General features: G+C 39.2%; 1 protein-coding gene across 5 annotated transcripts in view; it reads left to right on the top strand.

Annotated features, from left to right (window-relative positions):
* Positions 1-24,233, top strand: part of CEP290 (centrosomal protein 290) — a 114,470-nt gene that overhangs the window by 85,779 nt on the left and 4,458 nt on the right. For 2 of the 5 annotated variants that reach the window (XM_084876934.1, XM_084876935.1), the window contains exons 43-52: positions 2,767-2,890; positions 3,763-3,987; positions 6,049-6,183; positions 12,277-12,363; positions 13,901-14,065; positions 14,621-14,743; positions 16,091-16,263; positions 20,269-20,410; positions 21,704-21,777; positions 22,329-22,423. In XM_084876934.1, the coding sequence (XP_084733060.1) occupies positions 2,767-2,890; positions 3,763-3,987; positions 6,049-6,183; positions 12,277-12,363; positions 13,901-14,065; positions 14,621-14,743; positions 16,091-16,263; positions 20,269-20,410; positions 21,704-21,777; positions 22,329-22,423 (1,343 nt within the window). The remainder of the gene's footprint in view (positions 1-2,766; positions 2,891-3,762; positions 3,988-6,048; positions 6,184-12,276; positions 12,364-13,900; positions 14,066-14,620; positions 14,744-16,090; positions 16,264-20,268; positions 20,411-21,703; positions 21,778-22,328; positions 22,424-24,233) is intronic. The other 3 variants (XM_084876938.1, XM_084876937.1, XM_084876936.1) reach the window with 2 other exon arrangements.

Raw genomic sequence — 24,233 nt, forward strand, 5'->3', positions numbered from 1 at the left:
TCTTTTGTTTTGAGGTGGGTCTCGTAGACAGCATATAGTTGGGTCATGTTTTTTTATCCATTCAGTTACTCTATGCCTTTTGATTAGGACATTTAATCCATTTACATTTAGGGTTATTACTGAAAGAAACTTATTTATAGCCATTTTAATTCTGTATAGCTAGATTTTCTCTCTGTTTCTTATTTTCAGCAATCCCTTTAGCATTTCTTGTAATGCTGGCTTGCTGGTAATGAATTCCTTTAGGCTTTTTTTTTTGGGGGGGGGGGGTATTTGACCATCTATTTTGAATGAGAGGCTTTCTGGATATAGTAATCTTGGTCTCAGATCATTACTTTCCATTACCTTGCCATTCCCTTCTGGCCTGTAGAGTTTCTGATGAGAAATCAGGTGTCAGCCTTATGGGAACTCCTTTATAGGTAATAGTTTTCTTTTCTCCTGCTGCCTTTAAGATTCTCTATTTGTCTTTAATTTTTGGCATTCTAATTATAATATGTCTGGGCTTGGATCTGTTTGGGTTCTTCTTGTTTGAGGTTCTCTGTGCCTTCTTAACTTTTATGACCTTTTTCTTTATCAGGTTAGGGAAGTTTTCTAAAATTATTTCTTCAAACACCTTCTCTGTTCCTTTCACCCTTTCTGTCCCTTCTGGCACATGTGCTGTTCAAATGTTGTTATGTTTCACATTGTCCCACAGCTCCCTTAAGCTGTCCTCCTGTTTCTATAATTGCTTTTTGCATTTTGGTTCTCTGATTGAGTCATATTTTCAATTCTGTCATCTAATTCACTGATTCTATCCTCAGTTTACCTCATTCTGCTGTGTATTCCTTCCAATGTGTTATTTGTGTTATGTCATTCTTTATCTTAGGCTGTTCTTTTTTCATAGTTATTATATCTTTTTTCATACTGTTGAGCATTTTTACCATCACTCTGAACTGTTTCAGATAAATTTTTTACCTCTGTTTTATTTACCTCTTCTTCTGAAGAATTCCCTAGTTCTTTCATTTGGGGGTTGTTTCTTTGTTTCCTCATTTTGGTTGTCTGTTGGGTTTGTGACTATATGTTAGGTAGATCCTCTACACCAGGGGTCTTCAAACTACGGCCCGCGGGCCACATGCAGCCCCCAGGGGAGTCTGATCCGGCCCGCCAGGTTTTTTGGGCAGTGAGCGCAGCCAAGGTGTTACAGTAGGAATTAGTAGTTCATATAGTCTGGCCCTCCAGCTCTCTGAGGGACCGTGATCTGGCCCCCACTTTAAAAAGTTTGAGGAGCCCTGCTCTACACCTTTCAATCTCTAGTGCAGGACAGTTTTAAAGGCTATTTCTGACTAATTGGGTCAGGCAAAGACTCAGCCCCCAGAGACCACCTCTGTCTACAGACTAGTAGGATTCCCACTTGAATTGCCCCCAGGAAATCACCCATAGGTTTAGGGAGGAGTTTTTTCAATAGGGAGGAGAAGTTTGCTTCTGCCTGGAGGCTAATTATTACTTTTCATTTTTTAACCTGTTAACCAGGGAGTTCCCTTTTTAATTACACAACCTGTAATGGGCGCGTACTCTTTCACTAGGACCTGTCAGTACGTCACGCCCAGAGGACGTAATTTCATATTATTTTTTTTTAATTTATACTTAATTAAAATAAATGATATATATATATTCATTTATTTATATATAAAGCACAAAGGAAAATACAAAATTACAAAAAAATAGAAAAGAATACCAACAAAAAAGATGGAAGCATCGAATTAAAAAGTTATAAATTTTACAAACAATTATAAAGATTACAAAAAATATATACCGTCCCTCTCAGGGCGCAACATATATTTCCAGGACGTATTCATACATCCTACCGGTTCCTGATATTGTTTACGTGATATTGTTTATGTTTGACGTATTTATATGTCCTTGGTTAACAGGTTAAGTGGCCTCAGGGTAAGGTATTTTCCAATAGGGTGTGTTCACTGTCTTCCCCCCCAGGCAAGGCAAATGCCTATGTGGGAAAGATGTCCTCTACTGAATGAGGAAATAACCCAGCCCAGGAAACTTGGGGTATCTGCCTTCTGAACACTATGCCCCAAGTCTTCAGTCCTGGGTTCTACTCTCATAGCTCCAGACCACTTCCCCCTCTTTTGCCAGAGGACAAGTTGGGTGGCTTCACAGGGAATCTGCATGCATTGGCCCATCAAGAGGTTGCCCAAACTTTCAGCTGTCACTCCCTAGCAGATAGCACCCCACTGTTCTTCACAGTTAGATGTTATGTGTGTATCTTCCTCAGATTTGGTGCTCTCTGCTGGGCTGCGCAGCTTGGAGATTAGATCCCAGAGTTCTCAGCAGCACGCCTTCTTCCCCAGCTGAGATGTCTCTCCTGGACTTCAGTTCCTGTCTGTGGGTGCCCAGCCAGCCCTTTTGCGCTTTTGTCCCTCCTTACCAGTCTCTACTTTTTGGTTCTTGGGTATCAGGGTTCTCTCCTGTGAGTTTTCCGCTGATTATTCAGGGAGCCTTTCCATATTTCAGTTGTAGTTCCAGCTTGTTCTGGGGAACATGTCTGTGCAGCATCCTCCTACTCTGCTGCATTCTTAATCTGAGGATCATTTTATCATGTAAATAGTCGTGTCGTAATTTCATTTTATAAAGTTTGTAAGTTTTTTAATATTTAAAATAGGTACAGTATAAATAAATGTTATATATTTTTATTCTCTCCTTTATAGTTTAATTTAAAACACACAGTGAAAAGTTGAAGTTTGATAGTAAAGAGACTGTGGTTGTTGTTTATAGGACCCATCAGGCTCTTCCTCGAGATTCTGTTATAGAAGATTTACGTTTACAAAACAGATACCTCCAAGAAAAACTTCACGCTTTGGAAAAACAGTCTTCAAAGGATGCTTCTTCTAGGCCTTCTGTAAGTGTATATCTTTTCATTTTTTTAATGGTAAAGTTTGGAAGTAAAATCAATTTTTACCTTTATCTGGCCAAAGCCAGTATATCTCTGTCCTTAATATGTCTTAATACAATGAATTCAACTTTTATTTTTAGTAGCTACTGATAATATATTAACTTCTTTAATCCTTCTTATATAATAACTTTAAACTTAAGATTCTTATGTTTCTCATAGAACTTGATTACAAATGATTTCTAGAGATTTTAAATGTATCATAGTTGTTATGAGTTTGCTGTGGCAAGACTATACAATTAAAGTAAATAGGAAAATACGTTATCGAATTATTATGTGTCAATGTTTTTACTGTTCTTTATAAAGACTCATTAATGAAGAATTATTAGAATTTTATTTTAAATCACTCAGTGTGTACTCTTTTATTATTGTTTTTCTTTTCATGTTTTTTCTCTTTCTGAATAAGCAGAATCTGTTACATAACACAAGTACTCTTTCTACCTATTCTAACAGTGTTAATGAATACAGGCACAATAGGCACAATATTTTTCACACAAAGAACACTTTATAAAGGAACAACTAAAAAAAAACAAAAAAAAAACCCTAAGAGTGCTCAGAATTAAAAATGAGAAAGGAATAGATGCCAATGACAACTTACATCATCAGAAATCGAGAAATACTCCACAGTAAGAAGGAAAACACAAAGCAGGATATGTTATAGATTCTACTGAGTTAAATATATCTGAGGCAAGGCCAAACAATAAATCAAGTCTATTTAGGCTAAATGATGACACCTTGGCAGATTTTAAACCAGTTTAGAAAATAGTCCCGATCCTAAAATTGAGAAAATTAATCAAGGCTGTTGTGAAAATAATAAGCAGGAATATAAAGTCAAAGAAGAGAATGAAGTAGTGAAGAATGGGAAGGGAAAGGAACACATAGCTGAAGACCTCAGTCACAGCAGCTGCACGGACCCAGAAGAATCTCCCGGGGAGGACCCGGCTCCTGCCACAGTTGCTGCTGCAGTGAATCCGTGTGCTGAGGAGGCTACTCAGGCAAACTCTGAGACTGACGTGCCAATCCAGCCAGGAAATGGCGGGCCCCAGGTTTGAGTACATGGCAGTCCTTTATTTCTTTGTTAGCTGAGTTTCCTTATAGCAAGTAGTATAGATATGTGATACAAATGAAAAAGAGTTGTGTAGGGTTTGTAAGAAATATTAATTATTAATAAACTTCTCCTTAAACCCAAACATTTGACTAGTTCTTACTAAAGTAGTGGTTATGCATTTCCTAAATCATTTTATTTTAACTTTTTAATTAATTTCTGTATTGATTAAGGCATCACATATTTGTCCTCAACCCCCCATTCCAATCCCCCACCTCCACCCCACTCATGTCCCCACCCATCTATTGTCCTTGACCACTGGTTAGGCTCATATATGTGCACATAAGTCCTTTGGTTGATCTCTCCCTTTTAGTACTCCCTGTTTTACCAATGGTGCTCACTTGAAATGATTAGATTAGATAACAGAATAGCAAAAGTAAGGCACATTAGATGTGTTTATTTTGCCTCATAAATTTCTAAGACAGCTTGCTATAAAATCTCAATACAAGTAAAACTTCACACAGTGAATAATATCAATAAAAATTTGTTGTGATGCTGTGTGACATTCTAACATACATAGTAAATTCCTTCAGTAGTTTTTCCCCCCAGGTATTATAAGATACTTTTTTATAATGAAAAAAGGAAAGTTACATGTATTGCTATTTATGTTGTGATAAACTCTCAGTCTACATGTAATAGCCACAATACTTTGCAGTGTATTACTGGTAATTCACATGAGAAGCTTAGAGAATAACATCTCTAGTGATTGATGCAGAACACTTTCTCTCTCTCTAATCAATAAAAATATGTGTTTTATTTTTTTTAAAAAAAGAATTACTTATAAAAGAAAATATGCAGAACAGAATTTAAATGCAATTCTAACAGCCTAAATCTATAGTTTATGAACTTTCTATGTATACACTTCTTTGTGGCAGTTTACACAATTCAGAATAAGATAAGTTTGTTCCCAATTAAAGTCAAATAGAATTTCTTTTTTTTTTTCTTTATCCTTTCCTCCTAAGATATTTCAGTCACCTAAGTTCTCAAAACATTGACTAAAATCACACCTTTAAATGTTCAGAGAAAAATGCTCCAAATTTTCATAATGGTTCTTTTCCCCCACTACATAAGTAATTGAGAATTTGAGACTTTCTACTTTATAGAAAAAAAGTAGTCAAGCACAGATTTCTCATTTAAATAACATATGGTATTTGAATATAAGTAAAACTCAAGATGGATTCATGTCAAGAGAAATGCAAATATAGTGTTACTGATAAGAGAGTGATTACTTTAGCTCATGGAATGAGGAAAGCTTTCAGAAGCAGTAAGGAATTGAGGCACTTATTTTTGTAGGCTTGTGTGTATTGGTTTGCTATGGCTACCATAACAAAGAACCACAGATATGATGTCTGAAATAACAAGAATGCATTCTCACAGTTCTGGAAGCCAGAAATCCAAAGTCAAGGTATTAGCAGGGTTTATCCCTTCTTCAGGCTGTGAGGGAGTATCTGTCCAGACTTCTCTCATTATCTGTTACAAGGCAGTCTTCTCCCTGTGTCTTCACATGTCTTTCTTTGTTACATGTCTGAGTGTAAATTTCCTTTTTGTATAAGAACACCAGTCATGAGATGTTATTTTAACTTGATTTTCTCTGCCAAGGACCTATCTCCAAATAAGGTCCTGAGGTACTGGGAGTTAGGATTTCAACATATGAATTTGGGAGTGGGGTGCAGATGGGGTATAATACAATCAAACTTTATTATTAGACTGAAAATATAAATACTATAGTTTAGTTGTTATGAAAGTATATATGGAGACTTTCATTATATGTGTAGACATTGTTAAGTCATACTTGACTTTGCTTTCAATATTAATTAAAATATATGACCTTTTCTCCTGCAAATTTTATATTCTTATTTATTTTTGGTTGTTTTCTCCAGATCTCTTCATATTCTTTTGAGGAAAATGTTCCATTTTAGCATTGTTTTCTGATTCAGAATGTCTTATGCATGTTTTATTTATTAAACCTTAAAAGTACATCTAACTTTTTTTTTTTCTGAAGACTTCAGAAATAGAGTCAGATGATCATTGGCAAAGAGAACAAGAGCTTCAGAGGGAAAACTTGAAGTTGTCATCTGAAAATATTGAACTAAAATTTCAGCTTGAACAAGCAAATAAAGATTTGCCAAGATTGAAGGTAAATTTAGAATTCTTTATTACAGTTAGGAAATCTAATGCCTGAAAACCTTTTTCTCCTTATTTAATTGTTATGCTTACCATATTAGTATATAAAGAAGTCAAAACTCATATTCATAAAAATGTTATACTTTTTACATTTATTCTTTTAGCAATTATTTGTTGAGTGACTAATTTGTGTCAAGCACTCTTCTAGATGCTGGGAAATAGCAATGGAAAAAATTCTTGCACTCATGGAACTTACCTTCTAATGGGGAAGGCTAATAAACAATAAACAAGTCAATATCTGCACTAAAAAGAGAAACATGCAAATTAACCATCACTCTGCAATGCCAGGCCATGCCCACCAGCCAATTAGGAGCGAGTATTCAAATTAACCCAACCAAGATGGTGACCAGCCACAAAGCTGAAGCAAGCAGGAGGCTTGGGTTGCCCCTGGCGATGGAGGAAGGCAAGCTTCCTGCCTGCCCTGGCCGGCCCTGGTCTCTGATCAAGGCTACAAAGTTTCAATTATAGAAGATAAATAAATCCTAGATACTTGCAGCCTGCCTTGGCCTCCACTAAAGGATGCACTGGGGGGAAAAAAAGAAAAAAGAAAAAAAGGAAGAGCTGGAACTTTTGGTTGTGGGGGGTGATCAGGTCAGGATGGGATGGCAGCGGCTGTTGGGTTAAGCAGACAAGCAGAAGGGCCAGTTAAGGGTAAACAGCCATTAGTAGGAGTCAGTTAGAGGTGATCAGGACAGCAGGGGGAGAGGGGGAGGAGCAGTTTGGAGTGAGCAGGCCAGCATGGGGGCATTTGGGGGTGAGCAGGCCAGTGGGGAGGGAAGATGGGGGCAAACAGGCCAGCGGGGCGGGGGGGGGGGGCAGTTGGGGACAAGCACACCAGCAGGGGTGACAGTTGGGTTTTGATCAGGCTGGCAGGGGTCATTTGGGGACAAGCAGGTTGGCAGTTGGGGGCAGTTGGGGACGAGCAAGCCAGCAAGCAGAGTGGTTAAGGGCAATCAGGCAGGCAGGGAGGTGAGTGGCTGGAGCGAGTAGTCCCGGATTGTGGGAGGTATGTCTGACTGCCTGCTGAGGCCCAATCCATCTAAACTGGCAGTAGGACATCCTTCAAGGGGTCCCAGATGGGAGAGGGTGCAGGCCGGGCTGAGGAACACCCCTCCCCGTGCATGAATTCTTGCACCGGGCCACTAGTCTATAATAATAGACGTGTAATATACAAATCGAACAGCCCAACAATGGAATGATTGTCCACACACCCTTCTGGGTGAAGCCAGGGCTGCGAGCATGGTGGCTGGGGCAGCTGGGGCTGCAAAGGCCTACTCTTGCATGAATTTTGTGCATTGGGCCTCTTGTGGGATAATAAAAGGCTAATATTGCAAGTAGACCAAAGAGCAGAATGATCGTTTGCTATGACGCACACTGACCACCAGGGGTCAGGCACTTCAACACAGGAGCTTCCCCCTAGTGGCCCATGCGGAGCGCCACTCAGCCAGAAGCTCTGAGCTGGGCTCACGGCTGGCGAGCATAGTGGTGGTGGTGGGAGCCTCCACGGCAGCACTAAGGATATCTGACTGATGGCTTAGGGCACATGTGTCAAACACACGGCCCGCAGGCCAAATCCAGCCCGCCAGGCCTTGCAATGTGGCCCGCACCGCGCTGTCATCACTGCACTCCGCTGTCAGTTTATGACATTGTCAGTTTATGACTGTTCAGTAAACCATTCGGCCCGCGATTTAGGCTGGATTTTAGATTTTGGCCCCTTCTCTGATTGAGTTTGACACCCCTAGCTTAGGGTGTGGGCCTGTGCCATCAGTCGGACACCCCCCGACGACTCCCAGATTGTGAGAAGGTGCCTCCAAATGCACGAATTTCATGCACTGGGTCTCTAGTGCTATATAATAAAAGACTAATATGCAAATAGACTGAATGGAAGAACAACTGGCCACTATGACATGTGCTGACCACGAGGGACCACACACAGAACATGGTGGGTGTTGGCAGTATCAGGATGGTGGAGCAGATGAGCAGGGGCACCAGAACAAGGTGGGGCACTGGTCACTATAATCGGGGCAAGGTTCTGGTGGTCACTGAAAATTCTTTGCTCCCATGTGCTGCGGTCCTGCCCAGCGCTCATACCTGCTGCCGGTGCCAGAGCTGCCTCTTGCACCCACTATGGGCGCCGGATCTGCAGACCGCCACTTGCACCCACTGAGCCTCCCGGCTCGAGTCCCAATCGCTTGGCATCATCAGTGGGTGCAAGTGGTGGCTGCCAGCCCCAAATGCACATGAGGGCTTCTCTACTCCCCTTCCCCCCACTTTTGAAGAGCAATTGGGGCAGCAGCCGCTGCTTGCACCTGCTGAGAGCACCCGCCCTTCTCACACCCATTGTTGGTGCCGGCCCCAATCACACCATGCTGTTAGCATGTAGGAATAGTGGCCTTGGAAGTGGGGCTGTTGTCAGAGCAACAGGGGCCGCAGTGGGAGGGGCAGAGCGGGGGGCACGGAGGATAGGCTGAGACCCGCTGCTATGGCCACCATAGCCTCACAGCCCACAGTTCCTTTCGAGGTGCACAAATTTGTGCACTGGCCCCTACTCTATAAAAGCGAAGCAACCGGTATGACCAGTCGCTATGATGGACACTGTGGCCGGCCAACCAGCCTGATGGGGCGGGGCCAGCTGGCCAACCTCCTACAACCGTTCCCCCCGGCCAGCAGGCCCTGATCTGCCTGAACAAAGTGGGCCAGCCAGACCCCACCCGTGCACAAATTCATGCACATGGCCTCTAGTATAGTATGTCAGCTTATATTAAGTGCTAAGGAGAAACAGCAAGGTTGGTGTAAATGTGGTATGTGAGGGGTAGGTGGAGGTTTGAAGAGTTGCTATTTAAAATACTGTTTTGTCCTGGCTGGTGTAACTCAGTTTCTTGGATATTGTCATGTGCACTGAAATGATTCCTGATCATGGTAGATGCCTGGGTTGTGGGCTTGATTGCAAGTAGGGGCATGTAGCAGATAGCCAGTTGACATTTTGCTCTCACACTGATGTTTCTCTTTCCCTCTCCCTCTCTCTTTAAAACAAGCATGTCAAACATTGGTCAAATAAGCAAGTTTTAAGTTTATGTGGGCCACAAAAAATCAAAAGCTTTAATTTTCAAAGAAACGTAGGTTTATTTCAATGGAGACATGCTGAATACAAAGGGCTAAAATAAATGAGTCATTAACATAAAATAATAGAATATATTAATAAAAATTAATATTTTTTCTTGACATTAACTTACCAAACACTGAATAACTGCACAAATTAATAAATGTAACACAAATAAACCTATTTTTCTTGTTTTCTGAAAGCGAAATATTTCCTGTTGCACACACCAAACCAGTCAGTCTAAGGCTAATGACGTGGCCATCAGCTGCTAAAATATTTGCTGCTAGTATTAGTGGAGAGAAATGGTACACCTGTGTGTAAGGTGTGTAAGGTGCATAAGGGAAATGAATGCAACATGATTATAGTAATCAGTCCTTAGTGAACATTGTAGTTCATTATTAATAACTAGAGGCCCGATGCACACATTTGTGCACTGGTGGGTCCCTTGGCATGGCCTGCTGGAATCAGATCAAAACAAGCAGTCCAACACCACCTGCTGCTCCTTCTCATCCTGGACCCACTGTGCCTGCCACCACCGCCACTTGTTAGGCTTGCTGCTGCTCTGCTGTGGTGTCCGCGTACCCCTCTTAGGGTGATACCGGCATGCTCATGACCAGGAAGTGGCCGTGGGCTTGCGCCCAGCCAGTCTGATCCTGGCTGTAGTCCAGATGGGGGAGGACTGCTCAGGGGGAGTGTCCATGGGAGAGGCTCGCCCCACCACAAATGCGCTTGCCCTCCGTGAGCCCTATCTCTGGTGTCTGTCAGTCAGCTGAGCAGCACTCCTCCTGTGGGAGATCTCTGACAACCAGGGAGCAGCTCCTGTATTGAGAGTCTGCCCCCTGGTGGTCAGTGCACATCATAGTGACCAGTCGCCCAGTTGCTTATTTTATATATATATATATATATATATATATATATATATATATATATATATATATATACACACACACACACACACACACACACACACACACATACACACACACAATATATATATATGGACTAGAGGTCCGGTGCATGAAAAGTCATGCACTGGAGGGGTGGGGGTCCCTCAGCCCAACCTGCCCCCTCTCACATTCTGGGAACCCTCAGGGGTGGGAGGCAACCCAGCGATCAGGAAAGGCAACACACCCATCACACCTCTGCTGCTGCCACTACCAGCAGTGCAAACATTGGCTGGCCTTGGTTATCTGAGCCTCAGGTGGCCCTGGGGTGGCTGTGCAGCAAACATCCGAGGCTTGCCTGTGCCTCAGGTGTCGGCTGGGCAGCCTCCATCCAAGGCTTGCCTGTGCCTTGGGCCAGCCCTGGGTGGCTGGGAAGCTGCTATCTGAGGCTTGCCTGCATCTTGGACCAGCCCGGGGTGGCTTGGGAGTTGAGGGGACTGGGGGACTCCGGAAGCAGGTGTGTAGAGTGGCCAGACCACCTTGGGATGGATCCGGCTGTTCCATGCACCTGCTGCCCCAGTGGGGCTGAGGGGACTGGACACCGCCATCTTGTGGCTGTGGTTGCCACCATCATTGAGAATGTTATAGTCAATTAGCATATTCCCTCTTTATTAGATAGGATTATGTATAAAAGAATATTGTAGAAATTAAGTTACAGAATTTTTTAAAATATATTTTATTGATTTTTGTACAGAGAGGAAGGGAGAGAGATAGAGAGTTAGAAACATCGATGAGAGAGAATCATTGATCAGCTGCCTCTTGCACATCCCCTACTGGGGATGTGCCTGCAACCAAGGTACATGCCCTTGACCGGAATCAAACCCGGGACCTTTCAGTCCGCAGGCTGACGCTCTATCCACTGAGCCAAAAACGGTTTTGGCCAGAATTTTTATTAAAATGTTTCTCACATACCATTATATTGGTTGGGCTGCAGAAATATTCATGTGGGCCACAAGTGGCCCCTGGCCGCGAGTTTGAAACTCTTGCTCTAAAAATAATAATAATAATAATAATAATAATAATAATAATAAATAAAAATCTTCAAAAATACCCTTGTAAGGAAGCTCTGCCCAGTAGCTCAGTTGTGTATAGCATTGCACCAATACACGAAGGTTGCAGGTTCGATCCCTATTCAGGGCACATACAAGAATCAACCAGTGAATGCATACATAGTGGAACAGCAAAGCTTTGTTTTTCTCTTTCTCTCAAATCAATTAATTTAAAAAAATATGGTAGTTTGGTTAATATATTTTAGTAGAGAGCTAGGGGACAAATAAAGAAGTGGGTCATGCAAATAACTGAAAAAGAGTTCCGGACAACAGAAATAGCAAATTCAAATGCCCAGCACTCAGAGGATTCCTGGTGTACTTCATTAACAATTTTCACCTTTAAGATATTAGGATCTCTCTAAAAAAAATTAAATCTTTATATTAAAATATATATTAGGTTAATTGTCTCTCTTAGAAATGTTATTTATTTTGATGTTTTTATAAAGATTACCTTTGGTTTTTCAGATCTTATGCTATTTATAGGAATCATCTTTTTCTCTTGGCTGGTTAATTGTTTCAGTTCTGTTTTTTTAACCTAAAATATTAACAGTCTGTTAATTCTACTGATAATCATATAATTTAGCTATTTCTTTCTTCTCATTCTGATTTTTACACTGTTAGAGCCAGTGTTAGAAGGTCAGTTGTCTGTTTCTCCATACCAAATGGATTTACATATGTAATTTATGGGACAGTTAAAATCAGGGTCCTAAACTCAAATTTATATTGCATATTAAGGCAAAAATAGTTCTTAAAATTCATATACATAATATGCTTCTATTTATACATTTTAATTCAATATATGTATTAGTTCAAAATACTTCTTGTTGCTAAAGACCCACTTGTTGAGTTTGGTATTCAGTTAAAGCGATTGCTAGTTCAGATGCATGGTTTGTCTTTTCTTTCCAATGGCTGTAGCTGTGTTAAATTGTTACATGTTTGCTTTAATCGTACAGAATCAAGTAAGAGATTTGAAGGAAATGTGTGAATTTCTTAAAAAAGAAAAAGCAGAAGTTGATCGGAAACTTGGCCATGTTAGAGGGGTGAGTTTGGGAGAATATGCCATATATTGGTTTGGTTTCAGGGATAAGTTGCAACAGTAGTGATATGCCTTTACTAGTTTACAGTTTCAGTGTTTATTCTGCTGCATCTACAATATATAACATTATTAAGCTTTTCTGTGTTTCAAGTTAATGTTTTATCATCTGTCACACCTTACATGCATGTTATTTCACTTTTACCCCACTTCATCTCTCATTTTGCATATCTCTCCACACCTTGAAAACATTTAACTTTCAGGAATCATCCTTTTCTTCATTAAGGTAACTACTAAGTGCTCCTAGGTATAATTCTAACATTGTGTAATTATTTTATGATGTCCATGGCAACTTCTTAGTATAATGCTCTGTAAACATGTTTCCGAAATTTTATTGTAGTATTGTTTTTTCTTTTCATGTATTTCGTATTCATCTTTTACAATAAATAAGGTCAAGACCAAATATTTAATTCCCTGTTGATATGTTGTTAACTAGTACAAGTGGAAACAATCATAAAAGACAAAAACTTTGTCAAGTAATAATATTAAATATATAATAGATTTGATAAAAAAATTTAATGTCATTACAAAAGTATTCAGACATATATCTGATGGCAGTCAGCAACATTCATTTCATAAATAAATATCTATTTGTTAATTTAACCTTTTCTAAGTTAATAATAAAAGTATACAGTATTGAAATTATGTAAAAGTTTATATTTTAGGGTTATTTACTGTGAGAATACTGAATAAAATGCCAAACAAGTAAGCAGATTATTTTACTTGACTATTAAAAACCTTTTTACTTTAAATTATAAGCAGTTAAACTTATTAATTGCTGACCCAGATCTTTTGATAACTTTACACCAGGTTTTTAATTTCAGCTATCTCTCCTATTTTATTGGTCAGAAACTAAATTTTTAATCAATGGTTATTCTTTTTTTTCCTTTCCCCCCCACTCTGTACCATTGAGTGACAGCTACCACTGGCATAGTCCCAGGAAAGATGCACTCAAGGGTTTTCTTTCAGCACTAGCTACCAAATCCTGGCCCCACTGCCTGGGCATCAATGGTTATTCTTAAAGAACATCAACTTTGTTACACTGCAATTCAAATTCAATAACTTATGAGCTCTTTAAAGACAATATGTTGGGGGGGATGGGGGATTATCGCATATAAAGAAAACTGGTATATTGTAGTGAACATTAGTTAAATAGAATATTTAGGTTCTTAAGTTTATTTATTTGGAACAGACATCAAGGATAGAGTCTTTAAGCTGTTACTTAACAGCTGCATAACTTTAGGAATATCAAATCTCTGACTCTTAATTTTCTTGTATGTAAAATTAGAATTATAATTCCTATCTTAGAGGGTTATTTATAATGATAAATTGAAATAATATTGAAATAAAATTTCTAACATTTGAAGTTTTGGCTTCAAATGTTAGAAATTAATAATGTGAGTATAATAATGAGCTTGGTGTGTTATTGATACTTTATATTCTCTAAAATATTTAACTTAATTGAAAGTTATATTCTTCTGTAGTCCGGCAGAAGTGGAAAGACAATCCCAGAACTAGAGAAAACCATTGGTTTAATGAAAAAAGTAGTTGAAAAAGTCCAAAGGGAAAATGAACAGTTGAAAAGAGCATCAGGAATACTGACCAGTGAAAAAATGGCTAATATTGAGCAGGAAAATGAAAAATTGAAGGTAATATTTTAAATATGATTATTTGTATGGAATATTTTACTATTATAATTTTTATTAATTTTTAAAGGAAAATTTTAAATATATACCATCTATATAAAATGGCTTTAATGACTACAGGAGATATTTTGCATATACTGAAAAGCTTACTGGAAATAAAGACTAGGAGTAGTTAGAATAATTACTTGATCATTTTATTATTTTAAGACCAATGGTTCTTAGAGAATTTAGCATAAAAATAATTAATTACCTGTATCTATTTTCAAAAATACAGATGCCTAAGTCCCTATCCTGAGATTGATTATATTCCTCTGGGTAGGGTGCTACCATTCGTAATGGTGATTTAAAATTTTTCAAGTCATCAGTTCATTCTAGTGTATATAGGCAGGGTTGGGAACCTATGCTGTAGATGACTAATCTTAGATGGAATACTTTAATTATTATTATATCAACTATTATCTTCTCAACTACTTTGAATTAAGTTTGATAAGTTTAGAAGATCATCTTTTACTATATTTCATTGTTTTAATAATGTACAGCTATTTTTTTTATTGCTAGACTGAATTAGAAAAACTTAAAGCTCATCTTGGACGACAGTTGAGTGTACAATATGAATCCAAGACCAAAGGCACAGAGAAAATTGTTGCTGAAAATGAACGGCTTCGTAAAGAACTTAAGAAAGTATGACTTTTCATTAGGATTATAATTATTTTTATGTTAATTTACTGATTTATCTTGGAAAAACTGAATGAAAAACGTTGATATGTTTATTCAAAGTAGTTATTAAGATTTCTGTGAATTGTGTTATTTTTGCCATCCTTTCACCATGAGGAATGTTGAAAATAAAAACATAATAAATTAAGAGGCAGTATAATGTAGAAGCTGGGATTTAAATCTTAGCTCTGTCATTTATTAGCCATGGTAACTAGGTGAAACTAGTAACCCAGTATTCTGCAAACTCATTAGTCAACAGAGCCAAATGTCAACAGTACAACGATTGAAATTTCTTTTGAGAGCCGAAAACCGACTTCTGCGGATGGGCCATGAAGTTTCAATCGCACTGTTCATGCGTGCCCACACACACGTGGTATTTTGTGGAAGAGCCACACTCAAGGGGCCAAAGAGCCGCATGTGGCTTGCAAGCCGCGGTTTGCTGATCATTGTACTAACCTATATCCCTAGTTTCCTCAACTGTGAAGTTGGGGATAATAAGTATGTCTGTTTTACTTTACCTGCTGTAAGGCTTAAGTGAGTGACTTTTTGTACACATGACTTAGAACAATGCCTACTGTGCAATAAGATGTATATGAAACTGTTTTGTTAAATGAACAGTAAGATTCCTTCCGAAGTAGCAAAATATATTCCTTGCCCAGACAAGTAGGTATTATTATTTATATGGATGATCCAATGAATAAATTGAAATTAGTATTTTTAATTTTTCCCTTTTTATTAAATTTATTGGAGTGACATTGGTTAATATGATCGTACAAGTTTCAGGTGTGGGTGTCTGTGCTACTAAGATCTGTGTATTGCACTGTGTATCCACCACACAAAGTCGAAACTTCAGATTGATGCTGTTCTTTGAACATGGGTGTTTAGTAGTGGAAATAATCTGTGGCACTTATACATAACTTATGCATATTGGTAGGTCTCTCAAGTATTAGAGTCAAAACAAAAGATATTTTTAATCTGTAAAGACATATACTATCCATTATTCTGTAAGTATTATAGACAAAGATAAAAAACTTAAAGTAACCAAACAAAATGACACATTTAGAGTAGCCACTAGAATTAAATACTTGTAAATATATTTCTCTAACCCCATTTAAATGATCTGTTGTTCTAATTATTCTGATTGTATTGCTATTTTAGAGTAAAGAAACATGGGATTTTTATTGCAATTTTAATCAGCATTTAGAACTCCAGATTATTTTATTTTCTAATTTATAGTGATCATTTTGAGTGTATTGCATCTGTGACAACAGTGAGACATTACATCATAATATACTAATTAGCTCCTATTGACAGGAAACTGAAGCTGCAGAGAAATTGCGGATAGCCAAGAATAACTTAGAAATATTGAATGAGAAGATGACAGTTCAACTAGAAGAGATGGGAAAGAGGTTACAGTTGGCGGAAAGTAGAGGCCCACAGCTCGAGGGTGCTGACAGCAAGAGCTGGAAATCAATTGTTGTTACAAGGTATGGATAAGTAGCCTAAAAACTAACTCAATTGAATCAGCTCTAATTCTGCCATTTTAAAAGAATATGGCACTATTCTGATTCACTTAGTTCTTTCCTGATGAACTGTTTGGTTGTTTGTTTTTACCTGATACTTACTCTTTTATGATCCTAGCATTGCCAGAGAGTCTTTTTCTTTCTTCAAGTACTTAACTGATTTGGGTGGCAGGGCCTGGGACAGAGCAGAGCGGAGCTGGGCGGAGCTCCTGGAGCTGGGTGGGCATGCGGAAGCCGCTGTCAGCCGGGAGCCTGGACTGCTACGCCAGCTCCTCCCGGGCACTGCTTTGTCCAGCTCCAACTCAGCTTTATGCTGTGTTCGTTTTCTTCCTCAAGTATAAGCCAGGCACAGTTGAGCCATTTTGTCACAGCCTGTGGCATACTGGACCTGGGCTGGGCTGTGTTTTTGGCACTGTATTCTGCGCAACTTGTCCTTCAAATAGCCCCAACAGATGAATTCAGCAACTGCTGTAGTGTCGCACTGGCTTCTGCTTCCTTTCACTTGCTTTTCTCCTTCTCTGTGAACCTTTTCTGCAAGTATGTGTGATCCCTGACAATAACCTTGTGGCTATGAAAGAGATTGTGGGAATTCACAAGTAAACATTCTTGTGTGCATCCCACTGTCACCACAGTCGTTCATCATGACTGATGAGCCAATAAAAACCTTTGATGTCAATCTCATTTCCAATCATAAGCAGCTGCTTATCCTACATAATGAAAGTGTAGTATGCAAATTGTCCCCCCAACCTGGAGTTCCTCTGGGAGTTCAACCAGGTGGCGGGGTTAGCCGGGGGAAGAGGGGGATGCCCTGGTCGGCTGTGGCAGGTGGCTGGTGGAAGGGAAGGAGTACCCAGCCGGCCGCTGCTAGGGACCCTACCAGTGTACAAATTTCATGCACTGGACCTCTAGTAACAGTATAAAAGCCAGAGACCAATGAAATCTTGCCCATTCTTTTCCCATTAAAGTCATCCTGTATTACTTGTGTTCTGTATGTCTGCTGGCCCCATTTCAGAGGCAAACACATCTTTATCTTCCCGTATGCCTAGGGTTCTTATGTCCATGCATCCCTAGTTTCCCTTACATTGTTTACCTGCTATTTAGGATGGACTTGATGAAGGGTGGGATGGCAATCACCATTCCTACAACTAGGATGGGAGCCTTAGCATTGTGAGGCTACACATCCCTTAGTGGATCTGCACTTGGCCCTTGTCAACCAAGTCCAAGGAGAAAAGCAGGTTATGCAGGTACTTAGAGGGCAGCCCAGATGGCCAGGCTGTCCTGGTGAGAGGTCCTTGGTTCCTGTCCTAATATACTGAGAAATCAAAGCCACTCTTCCCCATTCTAGCCCTCTCTCAATCCCATCAGAGGGCAAGTCTAGGGGCTAAATGAAATAATGTGTAACAGGATGAAGGGGAGAAGGTGTTTCTTCTTAGATCTGCTTGGACCCCAGCAGAGGGTCTCAACCAACAACACTCTCAGTAGATTTTTTGGTCTTTTATTTTATTCTATAATAATAATGCATGAGCTCAAGGGATTTTGAGTTGCTTTAAGATGTATTTACTCAGCAAATATTTGCTCAGTACCTCCTTCATGCCATACTCTGTGCCTTTTGTTTTCCTAACAGGCCTACTTTGCTTAGAGAGCCAGGTAGCTTCGTGGAGAAACACCTAATTTCACTGTGACCTTAACTACATTACGTCTCTTCTCTGTGAGATCACATTTTAGTATTTGTGGAAATGATAATCCCTGTCCTTCCTTTTCTAAAAAGGGCTCTTTGAGCATTTAGGGAAGAATATTAATGTGAAAAGAGTTTATGAAGTTCATAAATATTTGAGAGAGGTATACCGGAACCAGCCGGTACTACAGGTCCTGAAGATCGGGCTAGGTGGCTCAGGAAAAGAAAGAAAAGAAAAAAGAAAAGGACAGGAACAGCGGGGCTTCAGGGGGGCTGGAATGCTCGATGGCACTGCAGCAGATTTATTAAAGACGCAAACTCCTTTATACACTAAAGCTGGGCATTCCTCCAAATGGCCTTCTCTCGGCATGATGGCTACGTGCCAGTTCCTTAAGACCTACACAGGGAGATTGCTGCCTGGGATATTTCGTCTAGCTGTACTCTGCTATGTTAATTCAAGGACATGTTTGCAGATTCCAATTTTGCACACACAGCAGAACGAAGGACACTGTTGCTTGCCACGTCCCCAAGTGACCCGACTCCTGGGGGAGAGCAGGCAGGGCGACCTACCCTTGCTCCATCCCCCGATTCTCAGGTCGAAAGGGGACTCGGCTCCCAACAGAGGTAGTCATATTTAACTGGAGATGACTTTGCCTTTTAGATTGTGTGTTTAATCAGAAATATACAGGTAACTGAGCATGCACTAGGCATTCAGTTAACCCTCTTGAAACTATAATACATAAGTCTTAAGAGAATCCACTTGACAGAAGACTCATTTTGATCCTTAGCCTCCAGCTTCTCTAAATACACCAAAGAAATTGCTAAAGTCTGTAGGTGGGATCCATGTCAGGCCTTATACTGACTGCTGAGACAGGCCGGGAGTTGCAGCCCTGTTTTAGGTTGGGTGATCAGAGAAGGCTCCTTTGATTGGGTGGCATTTGAGCAAGGAAATTGAATGAAATGAAGAAGTGAGCTTCTAATATTTTACCACTTTGGTTCATAGTCTTTGTTAAGGTAAGAACATTGCCTTCTAATCTGAGTTTCTAAGATTTATCAAAAGTGTTTGGAATGTATTGAGATAAGTTTTCTTGCTTGATTTTGTTACCATAGAATTCCTTCTTTTCTCTGGAAAAGTTTTAATATTATAAGCATTGTCTCCCTTTAAGGCACATGTGTCAAACACAAGGCCCGCGGGCCAAATCCAGCCCGCCAGGCCTTGCAATGTGGCCCGCACCGCGCTGTCATCATTGCACTCCGCTGTCAGTTTATGACATTGTCAGTTTATGACATTGTCAGTTTATGACTGTTCAGTAAACCATTCGGCCCGCGATTTAGGCTGGATTTTAGATTTTGGCCCCTTCTCTGATTGAGTTCGACACCCCTACTTTAAGGTGTTATGATGTGCTTGTACAACTATTTTGGCTCAATGTTTTAAAAAATTTTATTGGCATTTGGGTTTGTTGTTACATTTTTTTCTGAACTATGTATAATTTCTCTAAAGGTTATATATTTGTTCAGATTTTGATAAGCCCATCATAGGCCATTTCGCTTATCCATACTTTTTCTTATCCATTCTCTTTCTTCTCCCAGTAGAGTCCTATGTCCTTTTGTTTTTTTTCTACCTGGATACCTTTATGGTGTGTGTGTGTGTGTGTGTGTGTGTGTGCGCGCGCGTGCATGTATGAAATGCTTTAACTTGTGATCTTTAACTATATTCATAAGATCCATCTGGTACAGCTCAGTGGATTGAGTGTAGTCCCATGCACCAGGAGGTTGCTGGTTCGATTCCTGACCAAGCACATGCCTGGGCTGCAGGCTGGATCCCCAGTAGGGAGTGTGAAGGAGGCAGCTAATCGATGTTTCTCTTTCATTAATGTATGTATCTTTCTCTCACTTTCCTTTCCTCTCTCTGAAATCAATAAAAAAACATATTTATTTGAAAAGAATATCCAAGAATATAGAATTTGATATTCTAATGAATTTTACTTTTTTTTTTGTTTTGTTTTGTGACTGAAAAATATATTTAATATTTTAAAGTCATCATATTCAAGCTCCATCCTTGTTTATAACCTTGGGAAACAGTTAACTTCTTCTTCTTTTTTTTTTTTTTTAATTGGCCTGTTAGGAGTACTTACTGTCAGCTAATGCTAAATAAATATGTAGCAAAAGGTTTGACTTAAAGAAGCAGTATAATAAGGTATTCTTTGTTATTTTCAGTGCAATAATTTGAACTGTCTTAAATCAGTGAAATTATTTTCCATGTGTACACCTATTATTTTCTTTTATGCTTTTAGAATGTATGAAACCAAATTGAAAGAATTAGAAACTGATATTGCCAAAAAAGCCCAAAGCCTTACTGATCTTAAACAGCTTGTAAGACAAGCAACAAAGAGAGAACAAAAAGTTAAGAAATACACTGAAGACCTTGAGCAACAGGCAAGTAATGAAATTTTTATTTACATTATAAAATAATGCATTATATCTCAAGCCACTCCTTGATATTGTCTTATGTAGCTAAAAATGAACTCTTGGCTAATCTTACCCTTGGAAGGCCCATCTAAGTGAATGACACCATCATTCCCTCATTTGTTTAAGCCCAAAACCTTAGATTATCAGCTCCTTTTTTTCTCCCACACCTCACATCTTTTTCATAAATCATGTTAGCTCAGTTTCAAAATCTATCCCACATCTGACAACATCTCAACACCTCTAACACTGCCAGTAGAGTCCAAACTGTTCTATCACACCTGAACTATTCTCATAATCTCCCAACTGGTCTCCCAGCTTCTACTCTTCCCTTGTTTTGCCTTCTCCCGTCCCTGATCTATTTTCCACATAGTTTCCAAGTAATTCTTTTGAAGCATAAAGCAAATATAGCAATCTCATCCGTAGAACCTTCCAATGGTTCCCTGTTATCCTGGAGTAAAACTGTAAAGTTCTTTCCATAGCCTGTAAGGATCCACATGGTCTGGCATCTGCTTTGCTCAGTAGCCTCCTCTTTCCCTTCATCCACAGTGTTCTAGCTACACTGACCTTTCAGTCCTTTGAGCAAACCAAATTCATTCAAGCCTTAGGGCCTTGCTCTTCTTTTAAATAATATTTACCCAAATATTCCCGTAGCTCACTTCCTCACTTTACATCTCTGTTTAAATGGAGGGGGCTTAGACCTTCCCTAACCCTATAGTACCTTCCATCAGTCTTTATCCTCTTACCCTGGGTTATTTTCCATCTGGTACTATTATCACCTCACATTACACACTCATTGTCTTTCCTCACTAAAAATATAAGAGCCATGGGAACATGGAGCAAGGGACTTTGCCTGCTTTTTTTCACTCTGTGTCCTCTATGCCTTAGACAATGTTTGGCATATAGTAGTTAATAAATAATTGTTAAATGAACACTGAGTAGAACATGATGGATGCATGCTCATGTGTGCTTTTAAAAACCCAACTTTTAATATTATGCTTTATTGAAAACTAGAGGCCCGGTGCACGAATTTGTACATGGGTAGGGGCCGGCCAGCCCACCCCTGATCAGGACAATTGGGCCGAGCTGGCCAGGGGTCAAGGGGCCAGCTGAGGGAGGGGCTGCAGACAGTTGCCAGTCTGGCCCCACCCTCTGGTCGAATTCCTGGTCAAGGGAACAATTTGCACATAGCCTTTTATTATATGTATAGGATATATCTTTATAATATCCCATTTGTTTTCTAATTTTTCATTGTGCCCAAAGATTGAGATTCTCAAACATATTCCTGAAGGTGCTGAAACAAAGCAAGGCCTTCAAAGGGAGCTTCAGGTTCTCAGGTACATTAATCTTTTTTTTTTTAACCAGGTTTACTTTATCTAGAGAATAAGATTTTTCAACCATGCTACCTAAGAGGCTGACCAGCCTTATTTTATCTTCCTAATTTCAATCATTTTATCTTTTATATAATAGATGCTGGGAGGAAAATCACAGTAGACCAGATCCTAATATAAGTATCAAGTTTGTAATGTAGTTTAAACTTTCTTAGTAGCACAGAATGCATTAAACCTGAACTTTTCAGAGGCAAATACTAAAGAAAGAGGCAGGACAAAAGCCTTTACTTACCAGGTTCTGAGTAGCATGCTCTCATGAACTCTTCCAGTAAGAAAACTACTCTTGAAAATAACATCAGGTCAGATTTTAAGAAAAACATGAAGATTTTTGATTCTGTGATCTTTAAGAATGGTAATATTGCAGCAGGGAAAATAAATGAATGCCTTTATAAATATCAGTGAGTTCTAAGCACTATATATTACGGTTCATTGGAAATGCCATATATTTTGTGAAACAGTGGTTTTTTTGTTTTAATAACATTACCATTGTGCTCTAGATTAGCTAATAGTAAGCTGGAAAAAGAAAAAGAAGAATTAATCCATCAGGCAGAAGTACACAAAGACCAAGGCGGAGATGAGGGCACCTTACATGGTAATGTATTTTATAGCAAACTTATAGCATGTTAGGTAACTGAGGTTTTGAACTAGGGTTTGCATTTTTTGTTTGTTCGCAGGTTTCTGATATCTTTCTTCCTATAAAGTCCAATCCCAATATAAGTTTTGTGGAGCTATCTCTTCCTCCATTAATATTATTTCCATCGAGCCCTTAGCAAGTACTTAAATGTTTTTTTCTCCTTGTGTTCCAATTGGTGATACAGATTTAATCAGGATACAGTGCTGAGTGATGATTGTTGCTTCCAGTTTTTAAATATAGGTCCTTTTAAACCCTCTGAACATGTTTTTCCTAACTGTTATTGTAATCTTGTTAAAAGCTACATAAACTACATGTATAAGTATTCTTTTTTTTTCCTTTAACAAAGTAATGTCTATCCTTCTACCCCCTTTTCTCATTCAAAAGTGATTACTAGTCATTCCCCTATTCTTATGTGCTTATGTATATACTAGAGGCACAGTGCACGAAATTTGTGCATGGGTAGGGTCCCTAAGCCTGGCTGGCAATCAAGGACAATCAGGTTTTCCATCTCTCTGCCTCCCCAACTCCTCCTTCCCTTGCTCCCTCAGTGCCCCGCCACCAAGACCTCTACTGGTCAACCACCATGTTCCACGCTACCCCCTGGTGGTCAGCGCACATCATAGTGAGCGCCGCAATTCCCAAACTCCTGAAGGGACAATTTGCATATTAGCCTTTTATTATATAGGATACACACACACACACACACACACACACACACACACACACTGAATATATGATACTATTTGCAGATTCTGTATTCCTGAGTTCACTTACTCACTAAAATTTACTTGTAACCCCAAAATCAGTACTCAAGGTATGAAAATAGAGCAGTAAAAAATGTCAGACCCACACTTTCCCAGATGAGATCCATCAAGGTGACCTCTGCATTCTTGTTCAGCTTTCATACAGAGATGACCAGAGGATGGAGACAGTAGAGGGCAGTGCAATTTAGGGCCAGAAGATAAGGTTCTAGGGCCAGCTGGACTAGGTTTGAATCCCAGTTCTCACACTGGGTAGTGAGACAGCCTCGGGAAAGCTATTTGGCACTTCTAAACCTTTTCTCTTTTGCAAAACAAATAGAATCTATCAAAATGTTTCCAGGATTTAGGATTATAATCTTGAGATATATGTATATGTTTAGATATAGGTGTAGATTATATATCTATTTCTATATCTATATATCTATATCTATATCCATATCTATATATCTATATCTAGATAGATAGATTTAAAAATATATATAAAATTTTCCCTTAAGAGCAATGGTTCAATATTCACTAATTCATTGTGTTGACTTTATAGACCATAACTATTATAAATAATGAGAATTGATTCTTTGAGCTGTATGTTTGACGCTTGATGGAAATGGCAAATTCTCTGCCAAAGAATTATGCCAATTAATATTAATTCTCTGCCAAAGAATTATGCCAATTAACATTACTTCATGTAGCTTACTCACGTAGTCATAGTCTTGTTGCTACTTTGTATTAAAGCTGTCATGTGGTATGACTTGTACCAGACACTATGGTAAATCCTTTATGACCATTTATAATTTATAATCCTGTATGGTCGGTCCTATTGTCTCCCTTTTCCTAATAAACAAGTTTGAAGGGGTTAAGTTACCTGTCCCAGGGTCAAAACAGGTAGAAAGTGGCAGAGGCAGGATGAAACTGAATCTAGGAAACTCCAAAGCTTCTCTCTATATCCTGCCATTTACCAGTATGCTGCATTGCCACTTGGTGACTAAAAGTACATATAACCTCTCTCT

This window comes from Pipistrellus hanaki (genome assembly GCF_964339955.1).
Source record: "Pipistrellus hanaki genome assembly, chromosome: 3".
Taxonomy (NCBI): domain Eukaryota; kingdom Metazoa; phylum Chordata; class Mammalia; order Chiroptera; family Vespertilionidae; genus Pipistrellus; species Pipistrellus hanaki.